We start from the raw sequence: 22,343 nt of genomic DNA on the forward strand, positions 1-22,343 counted from the left end.
GGTAATAGTAAAAATCAAGTGTTAAAAGAGAGTTACTAGTCGTTTACCAATTCTGTTCCCCTGGGGTTGTACAGGAGTTTCCAAAACTGTTTTGGCAGCAAAAATTAAGGTAGGAAGAGGGAGAAATATGGTATAGAGTCATCTAAAAAGAAAAATACTTTTCAAGATAAAAAGTGTGGTACAAATATAAGGTGGTATTTTGTTTTTTGTTCCCTACATCAAGGAAGGAGAAAATGAAATTTGCTTCAAGCACATAAAGGAAGGTACCCCTTTTCTCTTTCAAGCTGTCTTCTAGTTATGGGGTAGAATAAATATTTTAAGAAATGCTTGAACAAATGCCTTAACTATCATGTTTTTTTTTTCATAAGCAAATGGTTCTTTTATATCTTTTAAGTATTCTGAAAGCCAGATATCTCTACTGACTTTTCTACTTGGCAGCCAAAGTACTTGGTATAATTAGGGAAAGAGAAGGAGAAAACAGAAAGTGGTCTAAGGAATACATTTGTAAGAACATTTGACTTTGACTTTCTTTACTGCCTACTTTATTCAAATCATCAGGATCAGGAACATCCAGATACTTAAAAATGCAGATTATTTTAATAGTGTGGAATAGAAAGAAAACTGGACTGGATCACTTGGGTTAACTTTGTTCTGACAATTTCTAATTGTATGAGACAGGATAATTCTCTGGGCTTTCATTTTCTCTCTATATGTAAAATCAAAGTGTTGAACTAGATGATCTCTAAGCAAGCCAGAGTACCAAAGAAATAAGAATCTGCTATGATTGAGGAGAGGTCATCTTCTTGTAGTGAAAAATTTTACATAAACTGGACATCTGCATAGACAAAATAAAAAAATAAGGCTTTAGGAATTTTTAAAATCCATTTTGAAAATGTATTATCTACTAAATTTAGTGGTACTTTGACTAATTTTGAACAATTAGAACATCTCAGAATGAAATTAGCTGCGTAATAAGTGTTCTATTTTGGAGCCTGCTGCCAGAGTTCTTAGGACTTTTTGGATTTTAAGCTACTCTTTGTTTTTTCTAATAATGATCTTAATAAAAAGACACCTACCTTTTAGAACTAAAAGGCCACCTGGGGCCATCAGCAGCACAATTTCTTCCACATTCCATTAATTCGGAATTTTCAGTCTAGGTGAAATGGCAGTAGGTACCAGCTAAACAGCTGATGAAATAGAATGGTGGTAATTAGAAGTTTCAGTGAAAACTGTGGTTCATTATCATGTACACAAGGTGTGTTCAGTCCTCTGATGCTTTTGTTTCCTTTTCCATCCCACCACTTTCTGTACTATTTGCTTTTAAAACCTCAGGAATAGGATTAGATGGCCCAGGGGATTTAAAATTAACCAGGAATCTTTTCTTTAGACTATTGGTTCAAGATAGGCAGATAGGCAGAAGTTGTGACCTTGTTTGTGATTTGAGCTGGTGACAGTCCTGTGAATCTTAAAAGCTGGCCCCTTTCATCTATATTTAAATTAAGGGTTAATTTCTCAGCAAAAACTAGGTGTGTCCCTTAAGCTATTTTCTTAAATTAACAACTGAGACATTTTTTGAGGCCATTCGGATGTTGTGGTATTGCTATACATTAGGGAGTACTGACCATCATGGAAATTCATTTCTTTTTTTTATATTTCCCCTAGGAATATGTTTTTAAGAATTACTCATTTTGTGACAACTTAGAATATTGTGCTCCACAGGGAACGGATTTATCACTTTAATATTGTAAAATTTGATCTATGACCTTTTTTCACATAAATACGCAAACTTCACAGTGTCACTAACATCAAAAATCTTAAAATCTCCTTTAAGATTGTTTCAAATGTACAGTAACATGTCACATGTGAAAAAGCCTTCAACTAAATTTTCAAATTCCTTTACCAAATTATCTTAAAACTTGTTGCAGGGAAAAAAAATTTAGTCTAAGGTAATATTCCTAAACAAAAATTTTAATTCTGTCACATTTTGCCTTAAACATGACAATTTAAGGTGTTTACATGGGCATGAAAGTCACGGTAAAGAACATTTGGCAATACTAAAGTGTTAATAGTGTATTAATTCCAAAACATAGTATTATCTGAAATCTTTCCTATTGCATTCTCACTTTGCTATTTTGATTTTTCCAACTTTGAGGAAGCATATTTTCTTCATATGGTTTTCCCCTATGGACACCTGGTCAATAGAATGGGCCAAATGGGATCAGGGCCAATGAGACTTCTTGTCCTAGCTTGGCCAACCATATTTTGTATCACTGGGATTGGTAGGCTAGATGATCTCTAAAGTTCCTAAACTTTGTCTCCAAAGTTCTGATTTTGACTTGTTTCTAAGGTAGGAGCAGTACAGTTCATTTTAGACTTGTGTGCTCAGTTGAAAGTGAGGATACTCTCCCCCTCTCCTTTTTTGTACTAAAATAATTTCCTCAGTTATTTTGTAGTAAAAGGGTTGTCAACTGCTTGTTTGCCTGGCTGGTGGGACATGAGTTATTGCCAACTTTCAGCATTCTTGAAATATTAATGGGTACCAAATATAGAACGAGTAGCATTTTAAAATTTCGTATTTCAAGACAAACTTCTAAAATAAAGGTTCTGCTAAGAAATTCTTGTTTTCTATAATATTTAGACTTAGAAGTTTTACTTTGGAACCTAAAAGGCGTGTTTGTCATTTTAAAAATGTCAATTACCTTATCTTGGAAGAAAGGCTGCTTCATCCAGGAATATGTGAAAGTTACATGTGGAATCAGCACTGATTGCTTCTTATAAACTTTTCCAAAATAAAATTTAGTTGCGTTCCAACATAAGTAATACTTAAGATTTCAAAAGATCCATGATTTCCTCCATGTGGATATTCCCTCTACCAAAGCAGATCACCCAAACTCAGTGCCTCAGTAGATGCTGTTCATAAACTGTAGGCAAAATACTTATCACCTTGTGGGCAAACTTCCGGTGAGCAATCTCTTGATTTAGCTAAGCTGGTCCTCATATAATAGTGAGCTTTTTTCCTAGCTTGGTAGGGCCTGCCACAGCATGTACCCTAGTGGCATAGCTTTCAAGGCCCCAGCTTCATCTTCATGCCAGGATGAGGCTTCAGCATATAACCTTACTGGAAAACTAAGAAGAAAAAGGCCTGGAATAAATGCATTTAGCTACTGTTCACAATTCCTCGACTGATCTCATCAAAGATTATTACCTCCCATTGCAGACACATTAAAACAGCCTAGTATCAATGCCAAATTGAACCTAAAATTAAACTAAAATCCTCAAGGTTTTTATTAATTGCTAATAAGCCAAGTTTCCTTAATCTGTATATAATTTTTTTTAACCTAAATGTAGGGTTTTCCATTGAAACCCCTTAAGTATGGCACCATCATTCTTCATTTCAAAATCTTTTTCACAGATGAATAAAGTAAACAAGTTAGAATTATACTAATACAAACACACTAAGAAAAAACCATCCCAAGATGTCTTTCAACAGTTCTATCAGACTAATTGCTGACAGAAAACAAAACATTTTCGTTTTATGAAGTATGAGATGCTAGATTGGATTTTATTTAGTTACCGAATGGCTAAATAAACCATAATTGTACCTGAAATCCAGTATTCAAAGGCAATCTCTTCAGTTTCCTCATTCATAAAATGAGGTTGGAGTAGCTAATCTCTAAAATCCTATGTTCTATGTTCTTTCTGATGAACCACTTGATGATTGAGAAGTGGTTATACATGGGGGGGCTTTAGGTAGACACCTTAAAAAATAAAAACCAGGCCATTTGCCTGACTTTCTTTTTGGTTTAGAAGAGCCAAGTTCTCTTCAACTGATGGTGTTAATGTTTGGACTCTAGATGAAATCATTAAGACATCTGCTTAGCTGTTGATTCTTAGTTGTCTGTGATCTAATTATCAAGGTTTGTTGTTTTTTAAATTTTATTTGAAGCCAGTATATTTTACACAAGATCCTGAAACAATTTAAAATTTCACATGGCTGCAAGTTCATTTAATTAAAAATTGTCTCAACCAGCTAAGTCACCTAATCAAGTAGTGACTATTTAGTTGCAAAACCCTATAAACCTGTTTTGTAATAAATCTCAACCCCACACAAATACTGGTGCGTCCTCCCCTCCCCCAACCCCCACATTTATACCCCTCTGGGGAATTAAGTGTCCCACATAAATGTGAACTTTTCAGATTACTGAAGCTTACCTCTTAAGTGTCAAACTTTAAAAATGCTTTGATGAAAATTCAAATTATTACTTCCCTGCCTCATTTAACAGGGTATGTTGAACATTTATTTTAAGGATTTGGTCCGCTGTTAAACCATAATATTTAACAGTACTGCCCTCAAAGGCTAATGAACTAACACTGTTTGCCTTTTCACATATTTCTCGTAATATTCTCGTATTGTCTCTTCCTTTGATGTCAGTCAGTGTAAGTTTCTAGCATTCTTTCATATCTGTGACCTAGAAAGTCTTGAAATTTGCTAGAGAAAACCAAATCATCAAGTTTGGAAAATTGTTAACCCTAATTTTACATCTGATTCTGTCACTAAATTTGGTTCCTTCCCTAGCATAACATACACTTGAGTAGTCACTTCAAGTGTCAGAAGCTTTCCCCATGGGTTTCTGGCCATGTTCAAAAAGTTTGAGAGCCATGTTAAATAGGGTGTTACTATATAATATATATTCATACCTCTATTACATGCAACTAAGAGGGTTTATTTAATCCCATAAAAATAATTGGATTCCGTTTAGTAAAACCCAATTTAGGGATACCCATAACTAAAAGATGGCCACATAGGCTAATTTTTGTACAGAAAACCTTCCAAAGTTACAGACTGGTTTTGCAAATGTGTCTCACCGATTATCTGAAGGAATGGATGGTTCAGTGCAAAACCCATCATGCCTCAAAACACTTGACACATGACAGTTGTCATCTTTTATTTAAATAATATTAAGTGCTTAAAGACCCAGTTCTTGAAATTGCTCTCTGCTTTTAAAATATTAGATCTGAACTTAGTATATTTTGGATAGAGAAGCATGACAGATGTGTTCAGAAAAGTAACTTAAAATAAAACCTTCACTTGGTCAAAAAAATCATAAGCAAAACTAACTGAGCTGAACACATCCGAATTTGAAAAATTTTAAGTTCCTCCCCACCCCCAAAAAAGTAAAAATAAAAATTTAGACTGTAATCTAAGCAAGAGTTTTAAAAATGTAACAGCAATTACATAATTTAACAAGGCAGGATTTTAAGATATGCTCAAGTTGGGAAAACATTTAATATACTATACTGTTTCTCTGTACTTTCTAAGCACTGATCATATTGTGTAGGTATTCTGGTTTTCATCAACTACTGTTCATGTACTGAATTGGCAGAAGGAAAGCCAAAATTTCATGTTTACTTAAGTTCAAGACATATAGCAGTGTAGAAACTACTTTAGGTTCCACCAGACTGCAGACAAGTAGAATGGCTCAGGACTAAACTGAAAGGCCCCAAACCAAAAGCTCATCCTTGCTGAGTCATTACCTCACTACAACCTTGGGAAGAACTCCCAATAGCAAACCATTCCCCCTTAATTATGTTAATACCAAAATGAGAATTTTTAAAAGATTGAATTACACAGGCCTTCAGAAATATCTTGATTTGGTGTTGAGCCAGAGTCTACATGTTTTGAGGGTGTGTGAGTAGATGGGTTCAGTTTCTGCTTCTTAAACATTTTTGAGAAAATCATTTTAACTATAAGAAATGGGAAGCCAGTAATTTTAAGTGTTTTACCATTGAAGCTGTTATGTCTGAAGTATACAACTCATTATGCTCATCAATCTCCACCAACAGAAAGGTAGGAATGACTCATCTATCTGTCCAAGATTTTGTGTTAGGGACACAGAACCCTACTCTCCAACAAATCTATGTTGCCTCTGTAACCAGGGTAATCACAATTTTCATCATATTTGAGCAATGTAGCACAGTATAAAATTATGTATTGGTAAAGTTAGCCTTTGTGAGGCCTCTAAAAACTATAGGGGAAGGGATATAAATCAGCTCTAAGGTTAGGATACTAAGAAAGCTTATTTTAATAATTACTGTCTCTCTTAGGTTTGAGTAGTACCAACCTATTGCATTGATAATTTCACTCTTCTTACTATAAACATTAATACCTAAGTGTTTACTTTGTTGTTTTTGACCTGTTTTTCTAAGACCCAGTTTTCATTAATAACCAGAAGCATAAAATCTTTTCTGATACTCAGTTCAGATAATGGCCTTGGAGAGAGTAACAATCAAATACCTTCTGGTCACTTCACAATATTCAGAATAGAACTGCCCCAGAGTAAAAAAATCCAAAAACAAAAAAACAAAGCCATAATCAACGAAGATAGCAGTATCCTCAAAAAGAATTTAAGTATTTCTGACACCTTTGCTAAAACAAGCACAAAATATTGCAAAAAAAGAAAAAAAAATCACTTCCCACAAATAGATGTACTTGCTACAAAGAACTAACCTCTTATATTCTAAACTTTAGGCATGACCAATTATACCATTCCATGAAAATAATCCTATGTACTTTTTATAGACCTCCACATCTTCCTTGATCATTCAAGCCTTTCTCTCCAACCTTTATTTCTTATCTACTAACCTCATGTTAATTTTAAATTCCTTTTGCCCCGCCCCCCAGCCACAGGTGCTATGTCATCCTTTAGGTTAAAAGTGTTAACATCCTTTAACATCTTCAACTTCTTCCTACTCTTTAAATTATAAATCATGGATGATAGCTTCCTGAGTCCAAGGTCTCATCAATATTGAGTAAACCAATGCAATGTCATCATCTATCCCATAGAAACAGACTTAGGTAGTATGGCTTAGGGCTAATTTACTTTTCATGTCAGTTACTATCCTTTTTAAACCCTGCATACAATCCTTACTTTAATATTGGTTCTTTAATTGCCAATTTAACCCTAAATCATTCAATCTCCAAATTGCCTCCAACCTTAGCCTCTTTAAAAGTAATTAGTAACTAGCTTGGTTTGCTATTATATTTATCTTGCTTAAAAAGTGTAGAGGGAAAAAAATTGCATTAGGTTGAAGTACCCCATCATAAACTCCTCTGAATTATGTTGATGCAATTTGTCCTCTACTTGGCAGGGGAGGGTGAGGAGGCAGGGCAGAGGGAAATTCATACTTTAACCTCAAACATTCAAACTCACAGGGTTCCTAATCTTACTTTGGTGAAATATCTAAGATTATATAAATTCTTAACTCCTAAGTAGTTTTCTTACTGAAAAAGTCCCAACCAAATTTCTGGGTTTTTCTGGTTGTCAGTTGCCTATTAGCCAATTTGTAAATAGCATTATTACCAAGCACCAATTAGTTATCATACTTTCAAATCGGAAGACCTTGTCCAAGTCCTGTTATTTGGACAATTCCCTCTCTGAGTCAGATCCCTTAATGTTTATGAGAATAATTTGTCCACTACCTACTTAATCACTTGGTAAATTGGAATGCATGCAAATTAGACTTGAATGACCCTGTTTCTGAAAAGAAATGGGAGATGTTCTGGGTGATGTCTTATAACTGTGATAAGCAATTGAATTTGTAAAAAATCTGATTTTTAACAGAATTAAATCTTGATTAAGACACCACATGCTCCATAACAAGCCTAAATAACTTGGACATTTTACTCCTTAACTCAAAAAAATGGGAAAAATACTGACAATTTAGCCCCCCCCATTTAGAAAATAAGCAAACAGTGAACCAACTCTTATCTATAACAATAATCCACTATTTCAGTAGCTTACATCTCTTATCACTGCCATCTTTTAAATATTTGCTAGGGTTGTCTTCTCTTCTTAGCTACGAAAGTTGATAATTATTTTTTTTCAACTAATTTTGAATAAACCCTAACCACCACTGTGCATAAATCTAAAAGGGATTCCTAGCCTTAGATAATGAAAAAGCTTAAAATTTTATATAAAACAATACAAAAAAACTAATATAATTAGAAAATCCATTAAAAGTAATGCTGATTAACAACCTAAACTGGGAAAGAAAAACTTGAAGTCAAATTTTAGTTCTACAGTTTGACTCCTATTTCCTCACGTCATAGTGAGAGTCCTTTAAAATTTGTGTTCTGTGCAAACCCAATAAAATTACAATTAGGGGATCTAATTATCACGTAGCTATAGTATTAAGTTAGCAGTGTTGTGTAGTAGTGAATCAATGATGACTGGCTCATGATCAATAGCTTCTAAAAGCAATTGTTCCCATACATCGGGTTACATGTACTATAAATACATTTGTGGACAGCAATTTTAACATCTTTTAATATGTAATGATAAAACAGTATTAACTTCTCCCAGCCAGTACCCTTTCCCCTCCTAACATTTTAAAGTCTTGGGGGCGGGGGGGAAAAATACAACTTTACATCAGTATCTCTAAATGAATCAGTTGCCAGTACACATTTAAGTTTTTAAAACCTAAATGTTCCAAGTGCAGAGAAATGAAGCTGTCCAGAAAGCACACACTTATAAATTCTCCCCCTTTGGGGAGATTTAAAGGGATTTTGGACCTTGATGGCGAGAATCCCAAACAAGAGTAAAATGAATTCATTTTATTGCAAACAAACGTCTAAATTAATTTCTCCACCCACTTTCTTTAGAAAGAAAAAGAAATCAGCAGGCTAAGGAGATACCCATTCAAGAACTGACATGATTAAAAATTAGATATAAATGGGTGACTCACAATTTCATTAGCTTACAAAGATGGTGGAGTTAACTACTACAAGCACACTAGGTATACAGTATTTTGTGGGAGAAGGGGTATACAGACATAGCTAACTTCATATAGATCCCATTAGACAACTGGATTTACAACAAGTTTTGTTTAATAAGAAATGGGCAAAGCCAGCTTTCTTTTCAGAATCAAAATGCAGAACAAATGGAAAAAAATTATGGTGTTGTACCTTCACAAGTTTGAGCCTCCACAGATAATGCAACCAAGTTTTACATTTTAAAGAGCCCTTCTACATACACTCCATCTTCCCTATTTGGCTCCAAGCTTTACCTTCAATTCCCCAGCTATGCCAATTCCATTGCTATAAAAACCCATCCCAGTTATTGCCAAGAACTACTGCTTAGTTTACCCCCTCCTCTACCCACCAAACTACAGAGAGGATGGAGTGTAATGTGAGCAGTACAAAGTCGTGAAATTCATGAGGACCACTAAAGCCCTTACATGAATCTGGTTGCTAACATTTCTATTGTATTGTGACAAATGACTCCCGACTGTTATTCTCGGTGAGAAATAGGGGGAGTAAATCTTAATAAAAGACACCAGGTACAAAGCAACATTTTACTTTTGTTGTGGTAAAAAAAAAAGTCACATTTTACAGATAAAATGTAGAACCCTGAAATACTGACACATTCTCTTATCGTGCACAATGCTGAGGTTCTCTTACGATTCACTTTAAAACTGCAATTAAAAATGTACAAAAAAGAAAAGAAAAAAATCAACCCACAAAGCTTCTAAAAAAGGAACCCGCAGGCACTTCCTCTTGTGGAATGTTTAAAAAGTTAGCCTACTAAAGAAAACAGTCGACTTCTTGTGAAGGTTTTGGAGAAATATGTATCAGTTCGTTTTTATTTGGGTATTCAATAATATCCTTGGTGATAATGCTGACTCCATGGCTTCTGACCCCAGAATTGCTGCAAGAGAAAATTTGTTTTTTTTAAAGAAAAAACACATCAATAAGCCACTCAAGTTGCTTTTAGGATATGACATTGAATCTAACGCAGAACAATGTGTCTGCTAGAACAGATTAGACCTGTCTTACCTCTGATTTCATTAAAACACCATTATTTAATTATAGCATTAATATCCCCAAATGATCAACACTTTATAAAAGGGCACACCAGGACCTGGTTAACTAAAACTAAATACCACCTATTATATATGCTATTTGTTAACTATCAAATTAGGCTATCATTTGTTGTACCTGGAGATGAATTTTGGGCAGGAAGAACTTCCACAAAACACTGGCTAGTGCCAGTTTGGGACTCTTCACCATTGCATTTTAACATTTTGGTAACCAGTGGAAGAATTTTCAGGACTGATTCTTGTTCCAACTCAAGATACAAATAAATTTGAAGTGGAAAGTGCATAAAATTACTTACACCCTGCTGCCACTGGTTGTAGCCCTGAGATTGATTTTTGTAGCCACGATTGTTTCCTCGGCCTCTGAAGTTCTAGAGGAAAAAAAATTAATCTAAGTACTGCTAACAAATACAGTAATTTGTCCTTGTACAACTTGTTCCATGCTCTAAAATGAATGGAAGGAGGTCACTAGATATTAAAAAAAAAAACAAAACACTAACATTCTAGCAATATCTTAACTTGAAGACAGGGGAGGAGGGAGAGGTTAGAGAGACTGGTCACCTAACCAGTACTCCTTATTAGCTAAACTCTAGAAACTATGGGCTCCTCCTACTGGCACCTCAAATGACTATCACCAATTGGGCAATCTGACACTTTTTAAAGCCCTAAAATTGGGTTGCCATTACCAACTAAACTTTTTTCAATGAACTATCTTCTATGTTTGATGACTTCATTTGAGAACTACAGCTCTTAAGAAATTATCTCAAGAATGCTAAATAATAAATTAAGTTCCTTTAAAAAGGGCAGCATCTTCATATTCTGAATCAATTCAAGCACATGAAATTCCTGTTTATGTGAATGTTGAGTTTGCTGGGTTTCTTAAAAAACAAGCAAAATTTAATTATTTAAGTTCAGGACACCTATACCAACAGAAACAAATCTCAAATATAGTACTTTCAACTCCCATTGGTCCAGAATTTGAAAGCTCCTACTATCCTATAAAATTCAACCCATATAACAACAGTATGACCACTAAGTCAGTGTAGTGCCTATAGATATTAAGAAAGATTACCTGGTTGTAGTTCCCCCTGTTAGGCATTCCACCTCTGTTGTAGTTGCCTCTGTTTGAATAACCACCTCTGCTTGGAAAGACAGGACCACGAGGATATGGATAACCAATTCCTCCACTTCCTCCACCACCACCACCACGCTGTGGCATATTTCCCCTCCTATTATAACCACCACGATTTCCAGGAGCTAAAAGGAAAGGAAATTTTAACATCTCTGTACATTCACACATAGAGCAAACTAAAAATTTAACACCACAACTTAAACAGAACCTAAACATCAATCATGTTTTCAAATTACCCTACAGACTAAGATTTAAATTACAATATATGCTTTCACATTATTTATTCAAATTTTTTAAAGCTTAATGTCAAATCAAACAAATGATGGGGGGATTAATACCAGGATCTAACTCCAAATACTAGTAAGCTGAGACAAAATTTTAATGTACAATGACTTTATTATAGACTTAAGCAGCATCAAATAGATTCAAAGATTAATGTGTTACCCTTTTTTGCTCTACTTTGCAGATAGAAAAGCTTGTTTGGTGTTTAGGTTCAGATCAAAAAGAAAAGATTTATATTTCATCTCACATTACTCAATCATTTCATGTAACCTAATTTAGAAATGCTGTGAAAAACTTAACTAAAAATTTCAACTTACCACCTCCTCTAAAGTTTCCACCACGCATGTTAAATCCTCCACGACCTCTATGACCACCTCCTCTATTAAACTGGTTTTTGCCACTCTTATTCTTATTGCTCTTCTTTGAGCCAGTATTCTGCTTCTTTTCTGGAGGAAGAGATTTTTTACTTTCTTCCTTATACTGCTCCAAAAGCTTTTGGGCTTCTTCTTTCTGCAGCTCTACATAGGTTATCTCATCAAAACACTCAGCTACCTCTGGCAGTGTAAAGTTTCCTATAAAGTCAAGAAAATAAACAGTATTAAACATCCAAAAGTATTTTAGGCTTTGACTAGAAATTGCTATAATCTCTCAATTCCTATCGTTTTTGGCTTTCCTAGGTTTAAAAAAACATCACAGAGCTAAATGGACAAAGTGATGATACCAAGAGTCCAGACAATATTAATAACAGAAAGTAAACACTAAAAAATTTGTTCTGGCTTTGAACATTGCAAATGAACTTCTTGTAAAGACCTAAATGTCTAACAATGGCCTTTAAAAAATATCAGAACAAAGTTTCATGCCTTTCATTTTGAGAACTGCATGTTCTGGAAGATCCTTCCCCTCCACCTCTGCCTTCTTCTGTGTTCTTTGCTTGTAGTCTTCATCTTTTGGGCAAACTACTACAGCTTTGCGCTGAAAGCCTGCAAACAGGCACATTTTTCTCCTCTGGGCAGCTGCAGACACATTTGTCTAGAACAAAAGTTACGTAATAATAAATTTGACAGCTATGGTCAGCTGCAAAGAGAATATTCATCCATTTGTTGTGAACATTATCAGTGTTTATTAGGCAATTGTGCATAGCTATGTGCAAGTGCCACAGAAGACTGAAATAACTCTTCCACCAAAACATCACTAAAAAAAAGTATTCCCAACTGCTAGATCATTCAATTTCGGACTTCTAAATAACCTACGTGAAAATACCCACACATAAAGTCACAGCATACCTGATCCAGAATAAAGTTCCGCTTCTTACGAGCAGCTATCTCAATGAATTTTCCAAGACACTGTGGGGCTCTCTGCAACAGTGTGTTCAATTTTCCAGTATCAGCCATCTGTCTCTTAAAGCCTGCCACCTAAGAGGAGACATTTTCTCATGAATTTGTTACAAGAACTCAAGGTAACTTTAAAACTTGAGTTTAGTTTTTAAATTAATATAGGCATCAACTCTATCTCTGAAGGTACCTGCCCTTTAAAGGACTCAAGTCTCAACTGTGTAACTTAGAACTCCAAATAGTGCAATTAAGATAATAAAGCCTACTGTAAGCAACAAATTTTCTATTACTTATGTCTTCATAGTATAGGTAAACCCTATCAGAAAAAGTAAAAAAGATTTCAAATGGACAGGTCAGACTTCCCAGATAGATTATAGATATATTACTTACCATCATTTTATCCATAATAGTGTTTGTTCCAAGAATGTTGTATTTACCAGGATTTTCTGCTGCATGCTTAGTAACCCAGGTGGTTTTTCCAGCTCCTGGCAAGCCAATCATCATCACAACCTACAATCAAGAAATTAAAATGTTATTTTGCTATCCCTTACCCAAAAAAGGTAGGCTAACCTTTTACAATTAAGTTGTTTTTAAGAAATAATACTATCTATTCGCCACCCCAAATATAAAAACTTGTATGCATTATTCTAATACCAGTACTACATAAAGGATTTTCACTATTTTGATTCATGGGACTACTTTATGAAGGGAGGTGCACTTTAAAAAAAAAAATCCCATTTAATTCTTAACATTTTTTCAATAGGCTGCTATGGAAAAACTGCTATACCTTTATACCCTAAGTAAAGAACTCTGACATTAATTATTTGACCTCAGACAATTCATTGAGTCTCAGTTCCCTCATCTATAAAATGCCAGAGTTTAATACTTATCACAACTCTACAATGTCAACGTGTGGACCTATGGAAGATCAAGTGCTTTGAAAACTTTAGGCTTTTCAACATACAAATAAACACATCTCATAAACACACTGCACCAGAAATACTGCTCTGCCCTTAATGCACAAATAACACTAAAATATTTTACCATTTAAATGAAGATGTATAGAGCACTGAAGAAAGTAGCAACAGCTGCACTTAGGGGTAAATTTTAAAAGTTCAGACTAATCTGTCATTTCCAAAACATTAGTGAGCAGTACAGAATTGCCAAACATTCAGTCACTCTCAAAGTGAATGTAAACAAATAAAGGAATGTTACTTACTTCACAATCTTTCTTCTCATCTGGTCCTTTTGGCCCTCTAACACGATCATCTAAGGAGACATTCTGGATGAAAGTATATTCTTCAGGTATTGGGAAATATGGCTCTTCTTTCTGACCAAAATTAAATTCAACTGCACAGTTATGGCAGAGAACATGAGGGAAAAGAGGTCGTCCAGCAAGAACCTCCTTGTTAATTTTGAAAGCCACGCCAAGATCTTGTCCATTCTTTGCATAGGAAAGCTCCACTTCTTCACCTTCAAAATTCTGTTAAAGAATTAATATTTCAGTAACAAATCTGACATTTCCCCAAAATCCAGTGAAGTTTCAAAAGTAAAATTTAAATATCGGGACTCAAATTAAACAAATTCAAGATCCACATTAACTTAATGAAAATAATAATCAATATAGTTTATACACCCATGTTGTTTTAATGACTTTCCATTTCTGAAAAATGTCTAAGTTACTGTTTGTAAAATTACTAAGTTATTGCAAACTGTTAAAAGCCAATTCCTCTAGAATTATTATTCCCCAGAAAGAACTCTCTTCTGTGCATTTAGCTAATCTAATTCTAATGGTGTATTTAAGAATACATTTAAAATTGTGTTTATAGTCACAACTTACAGCAAAACATGAAATCACATCATTTTCATCAAACTTGTCCCCATATTCTTCAGTCTCACAGTTGCATGTTTTTATTCCTTTCAGAGAATACCCATAAGAAAATTCTTCTTCGCCTAAAAGTAGAAAATGTTAGTTAGTTTGCAGTTGTTAGAAGGCATTAAAAATCCAGTATGAGGGGCAACTAGGTGGCACAGTCGATAAAGCTCTGGCCTTGGAGTCAGGAAGACCTGAGTTCAAATCTGCATCTACAGACACACAACACTTACAAGCTATGTGACCCTGGGCAAGTTACTTAACCCTTATCGCCTCACCAAAAAAAGCAAAAAATTCCAGTATGAACTTTGATTTTAATTGATTTAGGTGTCACTTCTCCTTCTGCAGGTAAGAGAAAAAAAAATTTAAAAAGCAGGGTTTGTATACTACAGAACCCTGCTTCTTATCAATTCTGGGCACTTGGTAAGATTATTCTCAATGTCTATATTCCTAAAAGCAAACAGAAAACTAAGTAAATAGGAATGGGTTATTGTAGAAATCTACCTTGATCATATGAATTCAAATTTTAGCCATAAACCTAAGCTAACTTGTGGTAAGACCTATGTATATCTCATACAATGCACATACAGATGGTCTTACCAAGTAACATTCCACTGGTTGTAAGTGACCAGCCAATCCGGACTTCATGTATGTCAATATCTTTTGTATATAAATGCCTCACTGGAATCTTCTCTGTAACCTGAAGGGGAGACAAATCAGCAAATCTGGATATAGACTAGGAATCAGAAATTTCTGGATCTAGTTTGATACTTCTGCTGATGTGATATTTAGTATGACTAAGTCACCGCTGGCTGCTGCTGTGATGGAGATTCTTTCCTAACCTTTTCAGGTTGTAGGCAATTGTTGACTTACTCATGCAATGTGGCTCTCATTTTTCTTTCATTTAACAAAGCTTTCAACTCAAATACTTTATTTTCCCCATTTATTTTGTCAAAATATAACTAAGTTTGGTCCAATTCTAGGCTACTCCCACCGTAACAATTTTTTTCCTCATATTTGAGTGTTATACATAACGATTTTACAATAATTTCCTTTGTGGCTCATAGAAAAATAATACTTAGGTTTCTACTTGAGTTAAAAATAATTGCCCAAAATTGCAGCAAACAGGACTCTTATTAGAAAATTTGGCTTTACCTTCATCTCAAAGCAAACTTTGCCTTTTGAAACTCCATAAGAAGCTCTTCCTCCAGCCCAAAGAAAAGCAAAACTCTCCATAGTAAGTGAAGAAGCACTGAGACGGTCTCTTGAGATTTTAAAATGTAGATCACAATTATCTGTAAGCATAACAAATACCTATTATTTTCTTTTTCACAAATTTTTAAGTCTAAAGGACCACATAAATAAATCCCCCAAAGTATTACAACTTTCTTGATGCTGCATAAAGACTTTACATTTGGGATGAATCATTACTGTATCTGAACTGCTCAGAGATTAAATAAGCCCCACTCCCGCCAAAAAACTCTTGTGCCAAATTGTGAATTGGAAGGCGGCAAATCAGACAAAAAATAAAAGATAAATCTCCATGGTTTTATATATGTACACTTTAAAAAAAAAAGCCACTTAAGACAGGTAATGAAGACAATGTGATGTTCATACATACCTGCTCTGCTCTTTACCTTGATTTAGAGCCAAGCAGCAGAGGATAGCAGGAAATCACAAAGTGAAGCATGCCAGAATCAGGTAGCATTTACCAGTGCCACAACACAATTGAAGATAGGGAGGCCATGACCAACTGGTTTAAAATAGGGTGTGAGTTGTGGGTCTCAGCCCTTTGTAAATATTAAAGACTACCTCAGGGCCCAAGGTCTTCAGTTTTCTTCAAAAATTTGTGAATGAAATCACAATATTGTCAAGATAATATTTACAGAAAGTCACTAAGCACCTCCCCCTCAAGGTCATAAGGATATAGCTACCTTTCCATTATTCAGGACCTTTGTACCATGCAATTTTTTTTTCCTTGATTGAGGGCTACTTACTGCTTATTAGCACTTTATGACTAGTGTTAGAATAGTTAAATTCCTTTCAGGGTAAAGAAACTCAAGTTATTAAATAAAATAAAGGGTTAGAAGTCTCTTTAGATTGTTTATCCTTGTATTTCTCTACTCTTTTATACCAGAGATGGAATATTGTCCTGCCAATTGACCTGATGGACCTCAACTTTTTCTCCGTATAAAATGAAGGCATGATGAGAAATTAAAAAGGTCTTGGTAATTCTTTCCTCTGTTTAAAAAAACCCACTAATTTACACTGCTGTTTTCTAAGGATCACCACTTCCTCTGTGTACCGTTACTCTTGGCCCAATATTTAAACAAACCAAAAATCTTAATACTTATCAGCTTTAAAATGGAAGGCTCATTAGTAATATTGTTCTACCCACCCTAATCTGAAATTCCCTTTCACTGTTTCCACTAAATGTGCCTTTTGGGGAGATAAAATGATCCCAAGTTTTAAAAAAAATTTACAAAACACACCTTACACCTGCCTGAACATCAATTCCTATTTCTACTCTTTGTTCCAAATAGACCACCTACCTACATTAGCAAATTTTGACCAAGTAATGAATCAGGTACATTTTTAAAAGACACACAACCACTAAAATTAACTGAACAGACAGCCAAGGCCCACTTATAGGTTTGCAATGCTTCCACATAATGAATTACAACCCATCTGGGTAAAAGTAGCAGCATTACAGTGCTGCCCTTGATACCATTCGCTGCTGAAGAAAGCTAATGGCCCAGAGATAGCCACTGCTGCTGCCCCAGGTCTTTGGAAGACACCAACTTATGTTAAAGCAGCAGCTACTGAACTGCAATTGAGAACAAAACAGCAGTTATTGAGAAAGTAATGTTACAGTTTAATTGTTAGAAAAAGGGAATATACTTGTGAACTAAAGGGAAAATCATTAGTAAGATAAATCTGGTAATTCCCATTACCAAAAAATTCGAACAATGGAAGTCCTAAATCCATTTAATGAAATTTTAAGAGTTTACAATAAATACTAGTCCCAATAGGTCAATTATTAATTTCCCACCACTAACACTTATTACATTTTCTTATAAAACTGAAAGGACAAAATAAGAATCATTTTTAAATTACCTTTTCCACTCAAAAGTTAATCACCTAAATATTCCTTACTTCAAGGAAAAAAAAAAACACCAAGTTGCTATGGTGTTGCCAGACCAGAACATATTTTAAGTACCATTATGTTTATGCCTTACCCAATGATTTCCATGTGGATTGTGGTAACCTTTTGCAAAAAACTGGCATACAAGTTAATCAGATTTCTACACTTGTATACAAGCTATCTTTCATAAATGCAAATTTCCTAAAACATAGCAAATTTTTGGTCCTATGCAAAATTAAGAAGATTGGAGGATATCCACTTACAAGTATCAAGACAAACCACTGTGTCATCAAAGTGTTCATCTTCCTCTTCAACCGGTGGCTGAGGAGATTTAGCTCTGAAAAAAGAGAATATCTCCTGATATAGCTTTCTCGTTATTGATTCATTTGTTCAGTGAAGATCTGATAAACTTCCCTACCTGCTGTACTTGTTTTCTTCAATGTACTCAAAATAGCCCCGGCCATGATCTTCACGAGGTCTTTTAACACCTCTCTTTTTGTCTCCACCTTTCTGTTCTGTTTTGCCATCTCCTACAAAGGTTAGGACATCTTTTTAAATTAAAAAAAAAAACAAAAAACCCAAAACCCAAAAAAGAAGCCTATTTCATTTGTAATCTGGAAAGCTTAAAAAGCTTGCTATGTTAACCTGCCATTTTTCCCGGGTTTCAATAATTCCCTAATTTGCCAACCATTTATTAACCGAAGAAAGCAGTAGGGTTGGAAAAGGATTGTAGTTCGTGACGCAGCGTAGAGACAGCACAAATCTCCCAGGCTACTCGATGATTCCAGCGAGCGCCACATAGAATAGCGCGGAATAAGCAGAGCCCACGTGTATCCCAATGAGAGCACAGAGAAGAGAGGAGGAGGAGGGGCTCCGAGCTTTTTCTCTCCCTCCCCTCCCCCCACTCCGGCAGGGCCCGCGCTCCCCGCGGCCGCATTGTACGGATCGTCGTTCTAACTCTCCCCCAACCCACCCCACCCCTACCCCCTCCCCGCCGGGACCGCCAACAGGAAGTGACGTCACGCCAGAGCCCCTGCGCTCCTTGCACAATACGGTGGCAACGTGAGAGCTCGAGCCGCCACCGTGCGCCCGCCCCGGGACCTCGATCTCCACCCCCCCGCCATCGTCCTCCCTTCCCCCCTCCCTCCCCCCCCCCCCCCTGCGGAGACATGTGCCCCCCCCCCCCCCCCCCCGCAACCCCGGCCCCGGGGGGGGGGAACCTTCTCCCGCCGCCAGCGGCCGCTCCTCCCCCTCCAGCGGCAGCTGCAGCTCCCCCTGGCTCTCGAGCCAGATAATGGTGGCGCCGTCTCTCTCTCTCACACACTCACACACTCACACTCACTCACACAGAGCCCAAGACCTCACGGCTAATCTGGGATTCCCCCCCCCCCCCCCCCCCCCCCGCTTGCCCTCCCCCAACCAGGACACCGGCCACCGGGAAAAGCACCGGCGCCTCCGCCCTTTCCTCGCTCGTCCACTATAATGGCCCTCGCCCTTCCCTAGCCGCTTCCCCATCCCCCATCCCCCTCATGGGGGATGGGTGGAGGACCCGGGGCACGGTCCCCACCCCAGGCCCGCGGTTCTCACCCCCTCCCCCCCCAACACACACAATTCACTAAACGCCACTCACCCGCCGCCGGAGCCCCGGGGCGGCCGCCGCCTCCGCCGCCTTCTGCCTTCTTCTTGCCTCCCGCCTGCTGCTGGCCCTGCCTCGCTGCCGAGGGAGGTGCCACCGTCACGGCGAACAGTGAGGTGGGGCCGCCGCTCTTGCCCGCAGCCTCCTTGGCCGCCCCGCGCTGCTGCTGAGGCTGCTGTTGCTGCGGCGTAGTCGGCGGTTGAGCCTGCTGCTCCCCGTGTCCGTTCTCGTCTCCCGCGCCCGCTTCCTCCTCCTCGTCCCCGAGCTCGTCTTCCCCTTCCTGGAAGCCCTGGTCGTCGCCGTTTTCGTCCTCCGAGGAGCCGCCCGCCTCCTCCTCCTCCATCGGGCCCGAATCAGCCGCCCCCGCGGCCCCGTTTTCTTCCCCTAGCTCCATCTGGTCGCCATCCAGGGCCGCGATCCCTTCCTCTTCTTCTTCCTCCTCCTCCTCCTCTTCCTCGTCGGCCGTGGTCGCGGCCTCCTGCTCGAGGCCTGCTCCCGAGGGCTGCGTGTGCGAGCGCCCGGCGGAATCCCCGCCCAGGTCCAGGCTGCCGTTCCCGGGCTCCAAGGTGGGGCGGCCTCCGGAGGCCTCTTCGTCGTCTAGCGCGGCCTGGAGCCGTTCCATGAGCTCGGCCTTGAGGCCCTTGTCAGAGAGGCGCCGCTTCTTGAGCTCCTCCTTTAGCTCCGACACCTTCAGCTTCTTCACGTTCACTGGCGAGGAACTCATCGTGAGGGCCCCAATTCACCGCTCGGCGCTGACTGCGACTCGGCTCCGCTCACACGGCCACTGGCGGCGGCTGCTGCGGCTGCTCCTCGGCCCCGGGCGGCGGCTGCGGCTGCGGCTGGAGGGGGGTTCGTGCTGCAAAGCGGACCCGCCTGGAGTCGAACGGCGCCAATTCCTTTCACCGAGTTCGCGAGGGAGACGCGGAGACTCGCCTGGCGCGAGCGAGCACGCAACGTCCTCTCGTCGGGGCGGCGTCGCGCACGTAATATACCCGCCCCTCCTCCTCCCCTACGGTAGTTGCTGCGCAGTGGAAAAGCCCGCGCGGCGCGCTGCTGCTGCTTCTGTGGAGGGGGCTGGCTCAGGCCTCCTTGTGCCTCATTACCGTAGTTATCCCCCACACTACCTTACGGGAGCGGAGCGCCAAAGGCCAGGGTGCCCTTCCAAGCGGGACTAGGCAAATGGAGGCAGTGCAAAAAAGGCTTGCAGTGAAAGAGACTCTGCACGGAATGCAGCCCTTGTAGTTCCACCCAACCCACCCTCTACCCCCCCCCCAGGCTGGAGTTCACTTAAATCCAAACGTGTCCATTCATGCAGACATTTCACATCCTTTTTCTAGCTGAGCTCCGTGCATCGGCATTTTTCCTATTTTCTTATCATGCATCATGCTTACCATGAACTGCTGTGCATTTTTGTTCAGTGCCTAAACAAATTTTTACTGGTCATTCAGTCTTATGCATCCTAGCTTTCCCGTTAGACTTTTTAAATTTCTCTGGGATGGGCAGTGCCTTTCTCTTCTTTAACCCCAAGGCCTAGCACAGTGCTTGGTACCTACTAAGCTTGAATCAAAATTTGTTGTGCCTGTAAACCCAGAAAGGTGCATCTCCAGGCACCCTCCTTATATTTATTAAAGGAAACTCCTCTGAGGCATTTTAGAATCCTGCCCATTCAGATGTTTGATCTTGTAAGTTTTTTTAGTCATCATGCAGAAGAGGCCTCTAGTTAATTGACATGAAACTTCCCATCTGGAGAATTAGTCATGAATGATTCTTTTGCACCCAGTGTGGGTCACTCTGATTCTGATCTTGCCTCTGCAGAATACTTAAGTCCAGTCACAAGCTACCTGGAAAAAACAAAGGCCTTCCCTGCTCTTATGAAAAAGAAAATGGTTATGAATTTGTAAACACTAGAGCTGTAAATGCCATCTTACCAGTCACTCTACTGTAAAGGAATCCCTGGGTGAAAACTTTTCCCTCAAAATCTTTTCTTTCTTTAAAAAATATTTTTTAACATAAGATCATAGACTTAGAGCCAGAATTATTCCTAGCCTTTTCTGAATTTTTTGCTTGAGAGACTCAGAACTGAAATTTAAGAAGATGGTAGTCCCTAAAACTTGTTTGTTTTACACAGTAAATGGACCCCTAAATCTGCTATCATCTCTGAATTAGGTGATCTTAATCCACTAACTGTAAAGTGCTGTTGTGATGGCAGTGCTATTAATGTGGCTTTTGTCCTATTTGTCACAAGAGAACAGTTTGAATCAAGAACCATATTTTCTAAATTCATAGACTTCTCCATAGTAGGCCTGGCCTACTCCTTCTTAATAAGAATCCAGTCTGAAGATCCTTTTTTTTCCCCCCAGTGTGAGCTTTTCAGAAACAGGTATCCATTTTACCATTAAATCCATCGATTTAATCTAAACCTATCATGTGTACACACTCCCTCCATCCTTGCAGATCACAGCCCATCCATACCCTCTCATCTTGTGAGATTCTTGTTCTTGTTGTACCTGAAATCCTTAATGGAATCTCTGCCTCCAAGTCTTTTTACCTTTTGTGGAAACCAGTTACAGCATCCGAGTTGTTAGTGGCCCACCTTTTTTTTTTTAACCATACATTCCCTTGAAGATATTGCCTGGACCACTTCTTACACCTAGGTTAGCAATATGCTACTTGTGCCTACCACAGTGTATCTCTCCTTTGCCCTTTTGGGTCACCTGCAACTTCCATTCTTTGGAAGCACTTGTTCACAAGGAAATGTAAAGATAAATAAAATATTTAACATTTGCAAAATGACCTGAACTTCATAAAGGTCAAATTGTCTCAGTTACATGTGGGGAGGAATACCCTGAATAATAAAAGGCCAAAGAAAAAATTTTGAAACTCATTTTAGCCATTAATTTTCATTTATTTAATGGTTGCTAATAAGTAGTAAAACTGGAATGGGAGCTCTTTTTGCTTTTGCACTGCATGTGATGGAGGGGGTGTGTCTTAAATATATGAGGGCCACAAGAATGGTTGGTCAATAATGGAAGTAGAAAAAAGTCCCCATCTGAATAATCAGTCCCTGG

General features: G+C 38.3%; 1 protein-coding gene across 1 annotated transcript; it reads right to left on the minus strand.

The window, feature by feature from the left end:
* Positions 1-8,599: 8,599 nt before the first annotated feature.
* Positions 8,600-20,084, minus strand: LOC114049562 (heterogeneous nuclear ribonucleoprotein U). Its single transcript, XM_027870806.1, has 14 exons — positions 19,270-20,084; positions 18,058-18,169; positions 17,903-17,976; positions 15,650-15,789; positions 15,095-15,194; positions 14,462-14,574; positions 13,841-14,104; positions 13,012-13,131; positions 12,574-12,702; positions 12,151-12,319; positions 11,608-11,862; positions 10,949-11,133; positions 10,176-10,247; positions 8,600-9,707 (listed from the first exon to the last, which is right to left on the minus strand). The coding sequence occupies exons 1-14, from the start codon at positions 19,997-19,999 to the stop codon at positions 9,654-9,656; spliced, it is 2,517 nt and encodes an 838-aa protein (XP_027726607.1). The 5' UTR covers positions 20,000-20,084; the 3' UTR covers positions 8,600-9,653.
* Positions 20,085-22,343: the final 2,259 nt, after the last annotated feature.

This window comes from Vombatus ursinus, unplaced genomic scaffold, assembly GCF_900497805.2.
Source record: "Vombatus ursinus unplaced genomic scaffold, bare-nosed wombat genome assembly UNPS02014798.1, whole genome shotgun sequence".
Classification (NCBI taxonomy): Eukaryota; Metazoa; Chordata; class Mammalia; order Diprotodontia; family Vombatidae; genus Vombatus; species Vombatus ursinus.